The 20848-nt window shown below is 44.5% G+C and overlaps 1 protein-coding gene across 1 annotated transcript in view; it reads right to left on the reverse strand.

The window, feature by feature from the left end:
- Positions 1 to 20848, reverse strand: part of LOC146811701 (polyserase-2-like) — a 1284631-nt gene that overhangs the window by 149371 nt on the left and 1114412 nt on the right. The window contains exons 13-14 of the mRNA XM_085615101.1: positions 4788 to 4944; positions 1771 to 2066 (exon numbers count right to left, since the gene is read on the reverse strand). Of these exons, the coding sequence (XP_085471227.1) occupies positions 1771 to 2066; positions 4788 to 4944 (453 nt within the window). The remainder of the gene's footprint in view (positions 1 to 1770; positions 2067 to 4787; positions 4945 to 20848) is intronic.

The following is a 20848-nucleotide window of genomic DNA, read 5'->3' on the forward strand; positions in this document are numbered from 1 at the left end:
AAGTTATACACATATGTGGATGGCTGCAAGGTGTGGGTTTCTACCCATCACATCTAGACCTCTGCATCTAAAAAGCTAGGGAAAGTCATGTTGACTGCTTACTTCCGTACAGACAAAAAAAGGTTAGACCTTCAGTGCTGAGTTCTTCCTCATATTCACGCATTAACACCAGGGTGGACTTAGCCTGACAATCCACCTCCCAATAAAGAAACGGGAAAGTCATGTTTTGAGCAGCTGTTAAATACTGGCGATAATCGCGCTTAGCGTGACTTTTTGTATCGCTACACCTGCGTTGCTAATAGGGGGAAGTTGTGCTAGCGACTGTTTTCAGTCACTTTCAGTTGGGTACGCCCACTTTGCATGTCATTAGCGATAAATATCACTGACATGCAAAACGGGCCCCAAAACAGTCGCTATCGCCTGGAAGCTGTTGGTAACTGCTGTTAGCGACAGCTTGGTAATTTGGCGATAAAAAAAATTGCCGCTTTATCAGCAAAAAGTGCCAATAAAGCGGTGATCTGGCCCTTGCTAATATGCCCCGGGGCATATTATCAAAAACGGCGTTAACAATTATCGCCGGTTTAGTGGCAGAAAACTGCCGCTAAAACGGCGATAATGGGCTTGATAATATGCCGCAGAGAATTCCAATAGAAGTCCATGTTCTGGTGTGAACATGGGCTTCTATTGGAATTCTCCAGGGCATATTATCAAGCCCATTATTGCCGCTTTAGCGGCAGTTTTCTGCCGCTAAAACAGCGATAATTTTAACGCTGTCCTTGATAATATGCCCCTAAGCACTGTCTATAGGTACAGATGGAAATCCACCAAAAAAAAAGAGGAATCTGATGTTCCCCTTGCACCAGCGGTAAAGTCCTTGCAGGGCTGGAATAAACAATTTTTCGCATATAGGTCGAGTTGCATGGAAAATTCTACAGAGCCTATCTGATCTAGACAGTTGAATAAGAATGAAAATCTATTGTTAAAAGGTGCGGCCAAATACTTCAAGCACTCTAGGGGGTAGACCTTCACTTTCAGGAGCCACAGGAGTGTTTGGTGGCCTGCTTATTTTTGCCTGAGCCCCCACAGAGGGCCATGCATTCCCCCACTTGCAACACCAACTTTGCGGCTAGGCAATGTAACATCCACAATGATGCCAGCTCCACAATGGTACCTCTTATTCAAGCGTTCTCTTGGGCACTGTTGTGAAGTGTATGTGCATGCTGCGTTGTATGTCATCCTGGCAGCCTGTTCTCTGAGGAGGCCTTAAAATGCTGAATATGTTGAATTTGAGGGCATCAAAAGAAAGACAGTTGGCGAAGCAACTGGAAGGTAAGGAAGCTATTCTGCTCCCCTTTGGGGTATTGCTTGCATACCTTTCTGCACAGACTCGCTACCTGTCTCCAACGTTACCTGATTTCACCACCACAGCAGGAAGCTATTTCTCTAATATGTCTCCCTATTTACTTTGTGTGCAAGGGTTGCACAAGAAGTTCCAATAAGAGCCCTTATTTAGAAGGCAACATAACTTCAGTGACCCAGCAACATTATTAAGACAGCTGATGGCTTCAGTACCACCCCTATATTTAGGCTTTATCACAAATTAATGGGCTATAACTTTCACTAATTATATTACTGAATTTATGCATACATCTCCTTTTCCTGGTGGCAATCCAGCATGAATGTTGTATGCTGTAATGTACCTTTCCCACTAGCTATGGTACTTTATCAACTCCAGGGTGAGCCGCTAGCATTCAACTCCTCCTTACTTACATCCAGCTTCAAGATTGCCCCAGCCAGTGGTCCAACATTTGGATCCGATCCTGAACTGGTGTGAGATGTGTGGCAGGCAAATGGGAACCATGTATCTGTTGAAGGGAACCGGGGATGACATTTTCACCAGGGCAATATCGTAGCTAGAGGGAAGGTCCATAAAGTAGTCGGTGTCAGTGTAGTTTTCATGAACCAAGATCTCCCTCACAGTCCTTCGCAGCTTCTGTGGCGTGTTCTCATACAGGTTCTGAATTCCTAGGATGACACTCCAGATGCTTGGAAAAATCCCAGTGTACCTACAACAACAGAGAGCATATTGTGTAAGATCATCGAGATTGGGTCTACGCATCATTCAACCTTATTTTTGTGTTGAATTCTACAACCACTACATTATCTTAAGCTCTTTCCTTGCCATAGTGACACACTGTGATCAAAAGTCACCCCGCTTGTCTCCTACCAGGACCTTAACTACAAATGTCTGCTCTCTACCAAAGCATAGTAAACCCATAATGACCACCAGCGTGGCTGAAATGCATAGTGTACACCCCAAGCAAAACTGCATACACATCCATAGACTAGCCGCAGTTTAGGACTCCACTGCAGTGGTGTTTGTGAGGTCCTTTTAAGGCATGATCTACTCCCATTGCCAAACTGGCAGCTGGATGCCACTTGCACCAGTGTATTTTGGTTTACGGCAGGACAATAGCCACGCATCCCCCAGTCAACCACTGGTGGCTGCAGGTAGGAGTGTGGCGAAAAAGGAATGGAGAGTTAAAAGCAAAGGAGCATTGATCAGTGGAGAAATGAGAGATGGGTCACTGAACAGATCCAAAATAAAGTACTGGAGAAGGAAGAATGAAATAATGTACAGAGATGGAATGCAACGATTCTGGATACACAAGGAGGATAGAGGGAAAGAGACATGAAGGGAGAGATGAAGGTAAAAGGGTACGTACTGTTGACACAAATTCGCCATCACAGGTTTTTCCATCAAATGCAGACATATAGAATATCTAAACACCTGTGTGGGATATCCAAGAACCGGTCCTGGAACAGAGTAGTGCAACTTTCTATGTTCAAAAGGTGCCTCTGTAGCTGCAACATTTCCATTCTATCTTTTTCGATTCTTAACATGATAATAATGCATTTAAAAAAACAAAAAATCCAAATAGTTTCGAAAAGCACAAGCATCACTAATGTTTCTATAGTGTTTATTATTTTGACGGCTTTAAGAGATTTTTTTTCAAAAACCAACAGTTCCTACAAGCACACACCTCCCGAAAAGGTGAAACAGCGCTGTCACTTTTATAGAGCCAGACCTCTATAATCCAGAATGCATTACAGTGGAAGCTGGTTCTTTGATTTGTTTTTAATCCTAGTGAAGGAAATAAAATTGCGTTAAACACTCCATTCCAAAGGTTCTATAAGGAAGAAGTGGCCCTTTCTAAATGTAATGCAGATACCCCAAACGGTAACAGGTGAGTAATGTGTTCTTCTCCTTATGAGAGCTTTATTCTAATAAAGGAATATAAGATCATTCCTTCCAAGGAATTGGGGGAGCTGTGAGAAATGGAAGGAAAGGAAACTCAACCAGGATGGCACTCGTAAAATGTATTTGTTGAGGAAACGCTGGCTATTTGGGGGCCAGCTTTGGAGGTAAACTTAATGAGTCTCATTGTGACCCGTGAATTACATTCTCAGAAAAATGTGGCTTCGCTATAAAAACATCTCGAAACTCATCCATAGATGTTTAGAACATTTAGTAATGTATGGAAACAACCAGGGATAGTTGAACGAGGCTCGAACGTCTGGGAGCTACCTGGTCTCAGCAAGCAATGGTGCAGATAACCCCCCCCCCCCCCCAACTTTGGCTTACCAGTGCAGTTATTAAATGAACGGTCACATTTTTAGCACAGCAGCAGAAAAGAGGAAATGTTCTATCAATCACCCTAATGGCCATAGCATAACAGTCAAGGAATTATATCTTGAGAATGAACACAGCTGAAAGGAGACAAATTAAGCACAGACCATCTTTATTTAATACATGAGATAAATGTTGACTTTGACCTCTGTAGAGCAGAGGCTGCCGGAGCTCTCCTGGAGCTCTCCTGCCTAGCCAGCTGGAAGGTCGTGACCTGTGAAAGGTCAGACTACAAAGTCAGAGCTCTGGCTTCATGTTTGTCAACTTCAGAATCAGCTCCAAAGACGTGGAAGAAGCCATTATCTTCACTGAGAATGGTCCTGAGAGCCAGACAATTTCCTAAGAAAGAAGTGGGCTTCTGCTTTTTATGGTGCTTTTTTGTGGAAAGATCTTTAGGGACATCATTCCCTGTCAGGGACTTAGCCTGAAGGGGAATGGAAACATTTTGGTGTGTCCCTACGTGCCATGTGCAAAAATAGCTTCTCAATCTGCTCCCCGGCAGCCTCCAGATACATTCATTAACCAGAGTTGCGGGCCAGACTCGGAGTGGTGACCCCACATACAGATATTGTGTGAGTCCCACAAGGACCTCTTCTTGCTGCATCTGCAATAGGATTTTAACTCTGGAATCTTTGGAGGAAATATTTGGAATAGACACTGTTGAAAAACTGAGGAATATCATCAGCAAAGTACAACAGGAGCTAATGCCAGTATGCTAGTTGGCACCTTATATACTCTGGTGTCACTACATTCAGGGAGATGGAGTCGTGGCAGAGACCACATGGCGCCAGAAGGTGTTGGTGGAGATTTATTGCTTGGGAAAAAGTTTCTGTATCCAATAAGGTGAGGAATCTGTGGGAAGATGTATCCATCAGAAAGAGGTTGATACAGAGATTGGTGTAAAAAGGGATGTAGGGAGGGGGGTCCAGACTTCCACAGGCAGAGGGCGAGGCTGTGACATTGCCAAAATGAACATCCTGTTGGACAGTTTCAAGCATCATTTGCGTTTCATACTTAAAAGGTAAATGAGTACTTCAAGCCCCCAACCTCTTGGTGAATGACCCATGGTCCATAGTGCCCTCATCCCAGTACTTACGAAAAGCAGCGAGCGGCAGTCAGCACCCAACGGCTGGAGACCAAGGATCCCCCGCACCTGTGGAGGTCATACAGACGTAGGCTGACCTGCCAGGGCCACTCTTCACCCTGACCTTCACTAGCCTGGTGGGCACGTCTGAATGGCAGCCGGCCACACACTGCAAGCCAAGAGAAGATGGGGTTAGGAAACAAGCACAGGTGCTTCACGCGCAGACACTCAGTGAAACCCAGAAGGCTCGGGGGTTATTGTGCGAAACTAACTCATGCTCCGAAAGCCAATAATGGACTAAGTTAGACTGCACTGAATATCACGAGACTTATTATGTGAAGAATGAGTCAATGGCAGTCGTGTAAGGAAAGGTGCTATAAATGCTAAATCCAGGTTTTAAAACCAGCTCTTTTATTTCACTATAATCTATGGTCGTGGGCAAATCACTTTATTTCCCTGTGTCTCAAGTCCCTCCTCTGAAGTAACTGCCAACAGTATTATTGCTGTATAAAGAACACTGGACATACAAATAACAAATATTGCCTAGTAGGTGTCAAACAAGAACGGCTCTCAAACCTTCAATGACATAGGGGTTTGGATCACTCGAGGATCAGACTGCTCCCTGAAAGTGAAAAACGACTCAAAGAAGGATGCTGTGACAGCTCTAAGGGGCAGACTTACAAGCCCCCTGCACCACCAGTGCGTCACTTTTTTGTGACAAACTGGTGGCGTATTTCACTGCAAAAACCAAAGGAAATGATGGACGGATTGTTGAATATTGCAAGCACTCACCCCCAGTCAACTGATCTGGGTTTAATCCATCACCGTTCTTTAGCCCACTCTGCCACCCCAGTTCAGATATGGCCATATGCAAATCAGTCTGACCAAATTGATGGATTTAGGCCCAGATCTCTGTACTGGGGTGAATGTATGACATTGTTCTGCATTCTGTCCATCAATTGTTGTTTTTGCAATTGTCACCCCGAGTGGGAAGGGTATGCCAGACGTGGGTCCCTTGCTCTCCATGCCACTGGAATCAAGCTATCCTGGCTGAAGAGTGGTGAAACCCCGAAACCGGTCCTAGGATGCTTGTTTCCAGTTCAGGGAGGACCTGGCTTAGCAGTTCGGGCTGGACTGTTCCCATGAGGCACAGGGTCAAGACTGATTTGCATATGGCTGGGTTCAAACTGGAACGGCATGGTGAGCAAAAAAATGATGGATTTAGGCCCAGATCTCTGTACTGGGGTGAATGTATGACATTGTTCTGCATTCTGTCCATCAATTGTTGTTTTTGCAATTGGCGTATTTCACTGCTCCATATTTACAGGGACTGGAAAAGCCACCCTCCGTGGCTTTTCCTGTTGCTGTGAATATGGCCCCTTTACATGCAGCACTTTGCGTGAAAGGGGCGTTCCATGGGTGTTGCTGTGGGTGTTCCCACGCAACACCCATGGAACAAGACACATTTCCAGATCTACGAGGAATCATAAATCTGGAAATGCGTCAGAATGCTACGCAGTGGCGTAGTGAGGCGCAACGAGGATAAATGATTTAATTTCTCCTTGTTTTTTCCTCTTTCAATGCGTGCTGCATTCTACAGCACGCATTGAAAGAGGAAAATGCCTGTAGTGTTGTTTTTGTGCAGGAAGGTTCCCCTTCCTGCACAAAAACAATCTCCCCATGACGCAGGCATCCTTGCACCATGGTGCAAGGGTGCCCTCGCTGGTGCACAGCAGTAGTTTGTGCACCAACACAGGGGAGCGCACAGGAATGCAACATATTATTGTAAATATGTCCCATTCCTGTGCTTTGGATGTGCCGCAGTGTGGCGCAGCCAAAGGGATTGCGTTGCCACGCTGCGTCATTTCCTTGTAAATCTGCCCCTAAATGTATTGAAGACTGTGGGCCAGATGCATCAACAAACCATTTTGCGATTTCCTAATTACGAATCCTTACGATTCGCAATTAGAGAATCGCAAAACGGAATGCATGAAAGTGTGTTCAACACTTTCTGCGATTCCTAGGGGATCGCAAATGACCTACCTCATGAATATCAATGAGGTAGGTCGCAATTTGTGACCCCCTAGGAATCGCAAAAATCACGGGAATGGTGGCCTGCTGGGGTCAGTAGATCACCATGTTCCGTGATTGCTTTTAAATAAAGCAATCTTTATTTTTTGTAAGGCAGCCCGTTTTCCCTAAAGGAAAATGGGATGCTTTACAAAAGAGGAAATTAAAACTTTTCCTTTCATTTTCTAAGAGCAGTCAGTGGTCCGTGGGACCACTGCCTGCTCTTAGAAAATGCATTTACAGACATTCACAAAGAGGAAGGGGTCCCTTGAGGACCCCTTCCCATTGGCGAATTGGTTACCACCTACTTGAAGTAGGTGGTAAAATGCGAATGATTTGCAACCACATTTTGGTCTCAAAACATTCATGCATACCGATGCGATTCGGTATTAGGTAGGGACGCACTAAACACACCCCTTCCTAATAGCAAGTCGTAAAACTATTTTGCAAATCGGTAACAGGTTACTAAATCGCAAAATAGGGTTTCCTGCATCAGAAGGGAATTTTTTTGCGTTCAGCCGTTAGCGAAGGCAAAAACTGCTTGATGCATCTAGCCCTTTGTCATTTCAGATGACTTCAGCCAGTTGAAACTGAAACAAAACATGCTTTCTAGGTGTTAAGTAAGTGCGACCCGATTATGAAGGAATCAGTAAACAAATGTTGTTTATTCCACGTGAGCAATATTGGAATAAGTCTGTCTTCTCAGTTCCCAGATGTGCCTGGGGTATTGTTAATCCTGAGTGTGGGAATGGTAATGCAGATTTACTCCACAACATGTAATGTAACTCTTGGGTGTCAAAGCACTACGCATGAACCAGATCTGCTATACAACTACAACGAATATGTGTAATCAAAATAACCTAAGTGAACTCTGTTTTGAAAATGCATGCTGCAGCAGTCAGTCAGTCAATTTGTTTTATTCGTTTCATTTGGGGCCATAAAAGGTACATAAATAACACATGCATAAAATATATAGCAATTACATAAACAAATCAGCTTTTTAACAGAATCAATATGTTAAAATACATTACAATTTCATACATAGTAAAAGACGTGGGTGCACGTGCATCAAATAGTAAATAGCGATTCTTTAATTGCGATTTTCAAGGAATCGCAATTAAAGAATCGCTATTGCCTCTGCACGTAGGAATCGCAAAAAACTTGCGATTCTTACACAGTCTTTAATTGCGTCTCGCAGATTGCGAGTCACAATTAAGGAATTGCTTCCCATTCATTCCTTTGGGCCTGGAGGCCCATAGGAATGAATGGGAATTGCATGCGCAATTTGCGAGTACCCAATAGGTACTCGCAAATTGCGCATGCAATTTCAAAGGTGCAAGGGTGCCAAAAGGACACCCTGTTGCACCCCTGTAATTTCGATGAAGCCACATGTTGAGCACACACATGCCCCAAGGTCATGGGTGTTTGTAACATTACCATCAACTTTAGATTGACAGTAATTTGCAATTCCTATGTGCCAAATCGCACATTTATATTGTTTAGTGCATTGAATTTAAGGAATCGCAATTTGCGATTCCCTAATTGCAAACTGCAACTTAAGTAATCGCAAATTTTGCTATTACTTAAATTGCTATTTTTGCATTTGGGATGATGCATCCCAAATGCAAAAATCCAGGTCACAAAGGGGCAGATTCTGTGAATCTGCACGCTTGAGACCGTTTTTTAAGTTGATGCATGTGGCCCATGGTTCAGTGGTCCCCTTTCCACAAAATAAGAACAGATTTCGAGCTAACCCTTGATAGAATTCCTGCATCTTACCACAGCTTTCAGGAAAGAGCAAACATCATAAAAAACGTCATAGTGGTTTAAAAACTGAAGATAAATCATATCATTCTTGCATTTCTTCAGCCTCAAGGATCTTAAAACTGGCTTTCTGAATAGTTGTGCATAGGTTTGTAGAATTTGCAAAACAACATAAAATGGCTGGGAGTCTGGTCTGACAGATCATCACAAGGACATGCTGGAAAAGCTCATTAACTGCCACACAGTGCCTGCCCTAAAACAAAATAGCAGAGATCCGCACTCTTCAAATGCTATGTAAGATCTTCAAGTGGCCACCTCGACACACAAGACACACAGTGACACAAACTCTCATCACCAGCGGATTGGACTACAGCAAAGCTCTCTACGTAGAAATCGACGCACACCTTCTACAGAGACTTCGGACGATACAGAACGCCGCAGCCAGACTCATCCTCAGCCTTCTCCAACAAACCCACATCACACCCCACCTCAGGAAGCTCCACTGGCTCCCGGTACAGAGGAGATGCCAATTCAAGCTGCTGCCCCACGCACACAGGGCTCTACACAACCAAGGATCCACCTAAATTAGCCTGCATTAGCCACTGTCTGAACTTCCAATGGCCATTGAGGAGACTACACTCTGCCTCCCTTTAACTTGCCCATACTCCCGGCATCTACCGAAACAAAAGTGGAAGATGCTCCTTCTTCCCCATCGTAGCAAAGACCTGGAACCGCCTCCCAATGCTCCACCAGACCGTCACCTCTCTTACGGAGTTCCAAATGGCCCACAAGACCTGGCTGTTCACATAAGCATCCAGGGCTTGCAAGCACCTGGGTACCCTATAGGGTGATTAGCCACGCTTTATAAATACTGATTGATTGATTTATTGGTCTCTCCCAGCGTGAAAAGTCAGTATATAAAGACAATATAGGCTCCATAGGTACAAAAAACACAATATAATCTTTAACAGAGATTCTACATATTTCAGACTGCAGTCTTTGTGATTTACAATACTCAAAAAAACGAAGCTTCACTAATAACTTGTTTGATTTTTTTACAGTGCAGGGTGCGTCTAAAAACCTTATAGGCTCAAAACAGAAGGACTCTTACGTTCGTACGCAAACAAGGGAATTGAAATGCCGTAATCCAGTTTAATACAGTCTAAAATAATGTTCCTCTTCAGGGGAGTCTCAGCATTGATCCAGATACTGACCCAATGTAAGAGAAGGGCCAGCTTCACATTGTCAGATATATACTGCAGATTGAGCTCAAAGTGAATAATAAAATGAGAGCTAGAGGGGGAAGGTGTAAAAGAGACCTACAAATGTGATTTTCTTTTATTTGATGAGACTCAGTTTTGCATTGTACCCGAGATGCACTGGGCATTGTAAATATTCATAAAAGGCAAGACTGTCCACCTGTCTGCAGCCATACTAAATAAAGCCCCCACCCATCTGCTTAATTTCAGGCGAGAACAGTGAAATTGCGGTTATATAGCACAAAGTGAATATCCCTTCACCATTAATCTAAAAATATTTTTCTTACCCATCCCACATGCTGCAGTGTGTGACTTCCTGAAATTGGTGACCAAATCCAATTCCCCATAAATTATATAAAGGATTCCACCAACATACGCAGTGCTTCCGGAGTCCATGCCATTAGTACCGCGTCATCTGCGTAAAGCAGCGATGGTATAGGAACTCCTAAGACCTTTGGGATGTCTCTAGTTACTTTTATTACGGTTGGGCATGGCTTATTACTGTAAATATTGAGGAGGAGTAGATACATCCTTGGCGTACCCCTCGGACTAGGAGGAATGGGTCAGACATTTCTTCTGCAGAACTGAACTGATCCTTCATACTAATAGGTGCTCATTAAGCAAATGCAGGAAGTTCATTACAGCCACCTAAAACCCTAGATATAACAGCATCAGCCACAGTTTAGACCGGTTGACACAGTCAAAAGCTGTTGACAAATCCTTGAAGGCCAGGTACAGCGACAGCGCTTGGCGGTGGTGTTTTTCACAATAATCAAATTTAGATTTAAGGACAGCTCTTCTGTACCCAGCCCCTGGCGGAACCCGAACCGAAAGCGGCACAAGATGTTAGAATGATTTGTCTAAGTTTTCAAATGGTTGAAAATCAACCGTCCCATGATTTTAACAGAGCTATCAATGAGAGATGGGGAATAGCGTCATATGGTCCCCTTTCTTAAAAATGGGCACAATTGTTGAGGAAGCCCAGGAATGTGGGATCCTGCTACATAAAGAGTTATTAAAAACATTTGTTAACAAGGGACCCCACATCTCGGTGTTGCATTTAATGAGATTCCTCGGGATTCCATCCAGCCCTGGAGATTTTGTAATGGGGCTTTGCCTGATTGCCAAAGGGACTTCCTGAAGGGTGACCTGCATAGTTACAGAATAATACAATTTGTCCCCTAACAAGTCCCTCAAACTCCTTGGCTCTGATACTAGCAAAACGTGAAATAACTAGGAACTGAAAATCAGTGAGGGGTCCAAATGTAACTACTTGGAGGGCGGAGCTCCTAAAATGGGAAGAGTGTGAGGGAAGAATTCTGATGGGGGAAGCACAGAGGGGACTAAAACACATTGACATAGCCAGAGCCTTGGAGACCCTTATACACGACCTAATACACATGGACCAGGAGAATCAGGAAGCGGAGGAGGAAGATGATTAGAGCATGGTATCATTCCATAGACACATCGATAGGGCAGAGATTGGCCCTATAGGTACTACTAGAACTAAATCACATAGTGCAGGTATCGACCCAATACTATTAACCCTTGTCATCATCTACTAGTTGACAGATATGTGCAGGCCCATAAGTTCAATGTACATCCATCAATGTTGCTGTGAAGCCCTTTCGGGGGGAGGGGAGGGATGTTGGGTGTTATACTGTGATACTGTTATAGCTTGTAGATTGAATGAACAACCTGGACGATATTTACAGTATATAATCCTGTAGCGTTTACGTTAACAGATCAAACTACATTATTCAAATGTACTGACATTATCCTAAATGCTCAATAAAATGTGTTTTGGAAGAAAAAAAACAAGTCCCTCAAACTCTCTTTATCCACCAAATGATATATGGTTCTGAAATGATTTGCCCAATCATTGCCTGGAACATTGCAATTCAATGGGGGGTTTGGTGAGGCATCCCTTTGCTTAATCTTATTAACCAGCTCCCAGAATGATTTACTGTTCTTAGTAAGATCCACACTTTCCAAGAGCTCCCAATCCATGCTGTTCAGGGCAATCTTCCTCAATCTCACTGTGTTTTTATAGATCTTACTACTTCCCGCACCATGGTGGGATCTATCGGGTGGTAGAAAGGACCTTTCTCAATCTGCGATTTGCTACAGAGCAATGACTAGCAAAGCAGCGAGGATTCTGTTGTCTGCTCCTATCCAATTGTAAGAGAATCTGCCTGATTTTTAGGCTTGAAGTTTCATAGTAGCCTAGAAGTTCATGCATGCCTGCAGCAGCATCCATCAGAAATTGGTACGGGGGAAAGAGGAGTTGGAAAGAGAACAACTGTTGTCATGTATGGATTCCCAGCTTCAAGCTGACTCACTCTCCGATCATGGGGACCTAAATATTGATCTACATTTTATTTAATCAGCGAAGCAAAAGGAGTATTGTAGCTTGAAGCATAATTCTGCTGTCTAATGGCTCAGACTGTGTAGTCTACTGCTAAATAGAAAATATACAGACGCAACCTTCATGTATAAGTAAATGTTTTTTCTAGGCTGTGATACAGTCCATATGAGGCGTGCATTACATGCAGAACACTTGTAAGAAGTGACAGTTTTTGAAGAAAACTTAAGAGTGAGAAAGGAGAAATAAAGACAAAAGAAAGGGTGCCTGACTAAGATTGTGAGTAGAGCTTAATGTTAATGCACTTTGCATGAACTACTACAGTTAACCAAATGAAGCCAAGTGAACTCTTCACGAGCTGACTCCAAAAGTTTCAATCCAGGTTGACTCTGTGCAATTCTCATTTATGCGATGTTTAAACAAAAGCATTATTGAAAACTGAAGGATACTTCTGCAATCTAATGTGAAAGTCTGTGCATTCTATCTCACCCGAGGGATAGCTCTGCTGCCTACAGACATCATACGTGGGGTTGATGTAAGCTGAAGGATGCCTCTGCAGTCTAACCCCAAAACCTGTATATTTTATTTAACCTGTGAGATATTTCTGTTGTGTGAAATCTGGTACAATTATTGTGTCACCTGATGGGAGAGTGCTCTGATGTTCTTTTTTTTATCCATATGTTTACTGGGTTTTGGCAAGCACTGCATTATTATGGACTCTACAATAGGAAACCAAGCACAAATACAAAGGCGACATTTATGGCTAATCTATTATATATAAAGCATTAAGGGCCTCATTACGATGTTGGTCCGGAAGCATTCCAACCGACTCTTTGTCGGAATCGCTTCCGACCGACTCGGGTTTGGCAAGTCCGACCGACGACTACGATGTTTCCGAACACCGTTCAGTCAGACTCCCATTGACTTCAATGAGAGCCTCTGTTCTGACTGACAACACAGGCTCACATTGAAGAAAGGGGTGGTTGCGGAAAACCTTGCACCATGTCGCAGGCACTCCATGATGCCTGCCACATTGTGCATGGTTGTAAAGAGGGGTCCCATGGGAACCCCCACGGGCCCCAACCAGAGGCCTCTGGGTGTAGGGGGACCTGCTACAGGCTCTCAAAGTCAGTTTCCAATAGCCGTTCCATGTCAGACTGATCGATTCGGAAATGCTGTCCGAATCCAACATCGTAATACGTTGGTCAAAAACCCGGTCCATAGAGATGTACGATTCAGTTTCAACCGACTTGAAATCTCTGAATGCCAGTCAGAATCAAGTCGGAAAGACCAAATGGTTAACTTCTATCATAATCAGTCGGTTGGAAATGTTTCAGAGTCAGCCGGAAACATGGGTTACGGCACGGATTAGAAAAATCTGAATGCCGTTCGGAGCCTTTCCGACCAACATCGTAATGAGGCCTTAAGTGTGCAACCATAGGGCTTCTTCCATAATATGAAAGCATTCCCCCTTCCAGACTTCATGCCTTTCTCTCTGTCAAAATGCATTCTTGTCTGTTATCACCTTTTACAATAAGCATTTAGTGACACAGTTACCTGCTTCTTTCTGCCAACGTCATTACTCCTTGGCCACAGCATGCAATTTTAGTCTTATGGTCTATTCACGCTGGCCAATCACCAGTGATAACTGACAACTCATCAAGACGCTGAGCTGGTCATGCTTTCCTGCCTGGATGCCTCTCCCATTCTATCTTACCTTAATGTTGAATACAGGTTTGTTATTAAACTTTTTTCCTTCTGCCAAGCTCAATATCATCACTATGATCTTACTTAGAATTCAACATTCAGCATCAAGAGTGACCGATACAATGAAATCACTGTTAGATTGGGATTTAATGTAAGGAATGCTTCTGTTATAGGGGAGGGGGGCTCACTAAAGTATACAGAAAAGTGATGGATGGGAAGTTTGAATTAATCTCAGTCACTGGTAATTACTGTTCGCATCTGAGTCCATTGGGTCCCACTTAGGGTGACACACTAAACTATAGAAAAAGGCCCTAAGTGGGACAGGTGTGCCAGATGTGGGTCATTTACAGACTGTGCAACTGGAACCAAACTTAATAGGGGCGAATCCGGTTCTGTGTTGCTTGTGTTCTGGTTCAGAGAGGATCTGATCTGGTAGTTCTGGCTGGACTGTTCTCATCGGCGCAGCGTCAAGACTGATTTCCATATGGCCGGGTCCAAGCTGAGCTGGCATGGTGTGCAAAATAACAATGGATTGAGATGCGGTCCGGGTTATTACCTGGGGCCGAGAATAATTCAAGAATCTGATCAATCACTTTTTTGTATATTAGTTTGTCATAGAGGGGAACAAACATCCTACTGGCCGTGCTTCTTCACAGACTTCCATTAATTTATCTATCATGGTTCCAGAAACCACATTTGATCCAGGTCTCCTGTGAGGGGTCACTACATGGCCTTGTACTCGCCTGTATTTCTATTACTGCATTTATGATTTCGGCCTGTGAAATGAAGGGCCTTCTGACTCATACCGCTACTCCACTGTCAAGCTTGACAACTTCATGAACGGACAAGAGCATTAAACACTGCTACAATAGTATTGATGCAGGTATCCCAAAATCCTAAATCCTGAAACTACAAAGAATTAAAAATTGGCCTGTAAGAGCATGTCTCGGTCTCAGAGAGTGAACCCACCTCGACTGCCTGGAAGTGCGTTCAAAGCAGAGACGTTTTAAGGCATTGGCAAAGTGGGCTCTGGCCCAGGGCCCCAACTTTTCAGGGAGCCCCCTGATAGAGCCAGCTCTATTCTGCAGAGACTTGTGCCCTGATGACCTTCAATAATTCTTAAGCAAACTGTTTCAAATATCGTTTTCCTTTACTTTATTTTTAAAGTGGGTGATGGGTGAGAGTCTATAATAGACATTTTGCATGTTGTGTTTATGTTTCACACAACATCCATAAAAAGGTTTCAAAACAGGACCTCACATATTCAAATGTCACCGAGATTATTTTCAGTAATATTAGTGAGTTGCTGCTATGTTACAATATTGAAAACACAGGTCCCGAGCCCTAAATATGAGATGTAAACAAATGTACAATTTGGACCAGTGCACCTGTGCACTGTCAATGACTTGGCCAACGAGGGCACCAGAGAGCTGAAAATGCATCATAACTTCAAAGCTGTTCCGAACAGGGGTCCCCAAAATATGTTTGGCCGAGTGCCCCCAAAATCCATAAGATGTCCCTGGTTCAAAGGCTTTCTGCGCAATAGGAGATAATGTTTAAGTTATTATGCATAATGCACTCCATGTGAATATGATACTCCACCTACAGAACATGAACCTTCCTTTCTATCATACAAGGAACGTAAAACATTCCACTGTATCATACTTTGTTCATTGAAAGCCAAGATGACCAAAACATTGAGGAAAATCCATGAAGGTCTTGAACCCCCACTTCAGTTGAGGAATCCAAAAATTAAGAAGCTTAAACTCTAAAGTCTGTTTGCAAGAGGTAGAAAAAGGAGTTCCTGCTGGTGTAGATTACATCATAGAGCAAAGGCAAATAACAGTCACACATACCATTTTGAAAACAGAGCCTGTCACAGAAATACCGGCAGTAGTCCTTTCAGAAGCACATGTCTCCTGAAGGACAGGCTGTGGGTAGCAGCTAGCCGCTGCTGCAAGGAATGGACCAGGAAAGCACCAACTCTATTATTCTCCCTCCACCGCCAAGCACCCTGGCGGGAAATTGTCAAACCCTGTTAGGGGACCACGCTGTAAACTGGGGTTATGATACATCAGCCATGAGGTTGAGGTAATTTGAGTCAGATGTCCCAGGGTTGATTCCACTCTGGCTCTGCTAACTGGGCCAAGTACAGCCCTTTCTGCACTTAATACAGTGGTAGTGATGGCAAGCTGTCACAAGCTTCTCAGGGAAGTAATATTGGGGTGCTTGTGCGCAGACCGCGACAATCAATTCAATAAGTGAATGCCCAGCTCAGTGCTTATCCTTTCAAGAAAGAAAGTTCTTTATTACACACCAGTATGCAATAGTACACGCTACTAATAACAAACACAATTTAGGGTCTTATTTAGAGTTTGGCGGACAGACTACTCTGTCAAAATGTGACAGATATCCTGTCCTCCGTGTTACAAGTGCTATAGGCTATAATGCACTTGCAATACAGCAGACAAGCTATCCACCATGTTTGTTATGCAGTATTTCATCTATCAAGCGCTAAATAGAGCCCTGAGTGTCTCTCAGAGCTAGATGGATGGTAATACCCCTTTTCTGCTCCCTCTCTGTCTCATCCTGTACCCAGCTCTCTCCCTGATTCTGGGTACCTGCATATTCTTTATAGGGATAACAGAAGTGATGTGAATGTAACTCAGGTGCAAACTGAAAAACCATTAATAGCATGTGCGATCGAGTGGAATCAGTCCGCACAAGTTGGCCTTGCCTTCTAGGTCCCTTGCCTGACTAAGTGGTGCACACCGGTCAGCAGTTCCTTGCATCTCTGGTCTTGAGCACTAGAGTAATGTATAGAGGTGCACCTACTCATGAATATATGGTGGGCAGGACCAGTAGGCAGCAGTTCTGATGCAGTGCAGTCCCAACCAAACTGAAGGTATATCCTGGACCTTGGGTTCTTGATGAGAGATCCACGCCAGGGCCAGCAGGTTCTCATCAAAGCCCCAACTGAGCATGGTGACCCTTGACTGATGCAGTTTCCCAGAAGCTGATCACAAATTCAGTAGTTGAAAACCTCCACGGGCCAGGTACAAATTCAGGCTGTGCAGACAGAATATTGAGTTGGAAATGTCGAACTACAGAAATATTGATTCCTAAATATTGTGAGTCAGAAATATCGACAGTAAGGGGGCGCTAGGTGGTGCACGAGCAAGATGGCCGCACTTCAGTGAGGTTCTGGCAGCTTGGGAACGATATCCGAGCATTTATCCTGCGCAGAGGTTAAAAAACAGTGACCTGAAGGCAGCGACAGAGAGGTTGGATGCCCAGCCTCACAACCGATCACTTTATAGTGGCACAGAGCGCCTGACGCTGCTGGAGTTCTGGCCGAAGACGCAGGCTCAGGCAGGGCTGCATATCGCTGCTACTGGTGATGGCAGCAGGCACTATGCAACTCCCGAGACGCACACGTGGCGACAAGGCCCCACAACTTGATATCTTGGGGCCCCGGCACATGTGAGCGCCCACCGGCAGGAGATATCTGGACCCCCTTGCAGGATTATCTGCTAACATTACAGGAGGAGGTAGGCGGCAAAGAAATACAACCTAATATTCTCATCTAGCCGCCACGAAAGTTAACGGAGCTGCAGAAGAGGGTCAAATAGCAGCGGCTACCTGGAGCGGCTTGACAATACCAGCCAAGGCTAATATCACTGTACTTGGAAGAAGGGAGAGGGCGAGTTTGGGCAGCTGAGCGGTGCGCTAACGTGGCTGGGACATCACCGCGCACGATATCTTGACCCGACCACCAGCCCCTAAAGGCCTGCTGCAGGCAGACATTGGAGAGGTTAAGTGTGCTGCCTGACATATAACGGCACACAAGCGACAACTGGCACCAGCAGCGGTATTAAAAAACATGTCAATGCATACTCAACACTTCACAGATTACGATTTTGCTGAAGACGACAGCAGCATTGGTAAGAGCAACACGCGACAATAGTAAGGAGCAGCATACAGTGAAGTGCGTAAATAAGTTGCCGGGCCTATTTGTGCACTCAGCTTGGTGAAGCTTTCAGTTTGTTGGGTGGCGAAACGTCGGCATATAATTAAAGACTGGAGGTCCATCTGAGATACCACCCCCAAGCTCTGCCTACCGCATTCTTCTCCTACAGAGAGTAATTGTAGCATATTACGCCAGGTCTTTCATAGGGGAAACAAATTTGATATCCAGAACCTATATAGTGTCGCACAGACCAGAGCAGCCACTGTCTCCACTACGGGGAAGACTGATGGGAAGCAATTGAAGCTGCCCTTTGAAGCTAAGATAGCAACGCGCTCACACCAAGATGAACCTGAACATGCGGGTATGGAACATTCACAAGAGGCAGCGCACGCTCAGGATGATGAAGTTAAGGGACTCCTACTTGCTATGCAGCACAGCCTCACTTCTATACAGAGCAAGATGGATTCAATGATGACCAGAATGGATGCCTCAGTACACAAACTGGATAAACTTGATGAACGCATTAAGGAAATAGAACGGCCAATCTCCGACGCTGAAGTAACTACGTCAAATATGCAGAAACAGATGGCACAGATGGATAAAGTCCTTAAGGTTATCGCCGCTAAGAATGAGGATTTGGAAGCGCGTAGCAGATGCAACTACATACGCTTCATTGGGATACCAGAGAGCATGAATACTGGTCGGATGGAGGAGTTCATTGAACGATTATTGTGTGAAGCATTTGGGACAGACTCCTTTCCCTCGCAGATGGTGGTAGAAAGGGCTCATCGCTCTTTGGGCCCTAGACCGCCCCTGGGAAGTCCACCACGCCAGATTATCGCAAGATTGCTTAAATATAGGGATCGCAATGTGGCCCTGAGAATGGTTCTGGAAAAGAGACACCTCCTTTTTGAAGGCAATGAGTTTACAATCTATCCAGACTTCACAGCCAATGTACAGGAAGCGAGACGTAAACTCATCCTGGCCAAGCAAAAACTACGACAGGCGCAAATAGTCTATACACTAATGTACCCGGCGCTCCTACGAGTTGGACACCAACGCAAACAGTATATTTTTTTATTAATACTCAGCAAGTGGACGACTTCTTGAAAGGCATCAAGCGGCAGGACTCGCCTCGTAATGCAAAGGGGTACCCATCGAGTTCATCATCCCCAATATCGGAGTAAACAAAAAAACTTTGACGGACTGATACAATTCCTGGTAATCAGTGCCCTCCCACCCCAGACTTCAAATGTAGTAAAAATCCTGGGGCCAGACTGCTGTGGGGAGATACTGAAGTCAGACAGAAAGGACGAGATCGCGAATGGACACAACAAGCAGATAAGTGTACAGCAGGGACTGGTTAACAAACCGTACCAGGGACCCCCTCCCCTCTCCAGTTACTAGACACTTCATCACGTGGAGGGGAAGGGAGAAATCATGAGAGCCCCCTGGCGTGCCCCAAGGGTGATCCCCAACTGTGGGTTAAAATGAATCGTAGTTTTGTAGTTTGTGAATGTTTGGGAGGGGGTGGATATGGAATTACCGGCATGATTGGGATGCTGTTGTGGGAGGGGGGATGGGAAATTTCGATTGGAACTGAGGTAAGGCAGGATATGAAATGCATAGACATGCTACTGTATGCACAAGAAAAGATAATTAGATATAGGACTCGGACCCCTATTGTATTATGGCTATTGATGATTACGTGGCACACAGTAATGCAGAACGGAAGATGCATTTATTAACATGGAATGTCAGGGGGTAGGGGGATCCACACAAACGTAGACAGATAGTAGCATATTTCCAATGACATCATGTCCAGATTGCGATGCTTCAGGAGAACCAACTAGACCCCCGGCGCACTCCCTCCTTTTCTTGCAAATGGGCAGAGCATAGAATGTTCTCCTCGTACTCCTCTTATTCCAGAGGGACAGCTATTTTGATAAAGAGAAATACTCTGGATACTTCACTGGGCATGTCTCAAGACCACTTAGGGAGATACTGTATCATGTGGGGGAGATTGGGCTCTGACTCGATCATATTAGTAAGCTGTTATGGGCCTAACGTAGATGACCCAGACTTCTACACTACGCTGTGGGGGAAAATACTTGAGATAGGGTCTACACATTTAATCTGGGGAGAGTGCCCGATTACAAAACTAAACCCTTTGTGTGACAGGTCCAATCCAGTTCCGCACCATTACACTAGAACGCATAAACTATTACAAGGTATAATATCTGACAATTGTCTTTTAGACGCATGAAGCACGTACACCCTAAGCAATGCACTCGGCTTGGTCTAGGCTAGACTATTGGATTGTATCTAGGGGGATAGGGTCATGGATCGATACAGCGGGGCACCTAGCGAGAATGTACTCGGACCATGCACCGGTCCGACTGACATTATCCCCTCTGGTGTTTAATGAGACCCAAAGGAACTGGAGACTCATGCCACTCATGCTGTTGGACACAGTGTTCCAAACAGAGCTAGGTCAGGAAATTACAGACTTTTTTCAGCAAAACATCGGTTTAGTTGAACGCATTGAGACGGTATGGGTGGCCTTTAAGGTCACAATTCTCGGATTCTGCATTACCAAAAGTTCTAGGGTCCTCCGAGACAGACACTAGACCCTACAGAAATTGGAAAGGGAATTGAAGTGTTTAGAAAGCGAGATGAGTGCTGGCACGAACGGAACTCTTCAAAAAGTGTTCAGGGACAAACTCTCAGAGCTTAAAGATACAGCAGAGAGAGCGGTTTGCTTCAGGTGAAAATATTTAGTGGCACACAGATATGTAGAGGGGGACCGGTCGGGTAGGGCATTGGCAGAAGAGATCCGTAAACTCTGTTTCTCTTGTTATGTGTTAGATCTCTTGTTATGTGTTAGAAATGTCAGATTATGAAGGTATGAGGCATAGAGATAGCACAGATATACTCA

This window comes from Triturus cristatus, chromosome 7 (assembly GCF_964204655.1).
Source record: "Triturus cristatus chromosome 7, aTriCri1.1, whole genome shotgun sequence".
Classification (NCBI taxonomy): domain Eukaryota; kingdom Metazoa; phylum Chordata; class Amphibia; order Caudata; family Salamandridae; genus Triturus; species Triturus cristatus.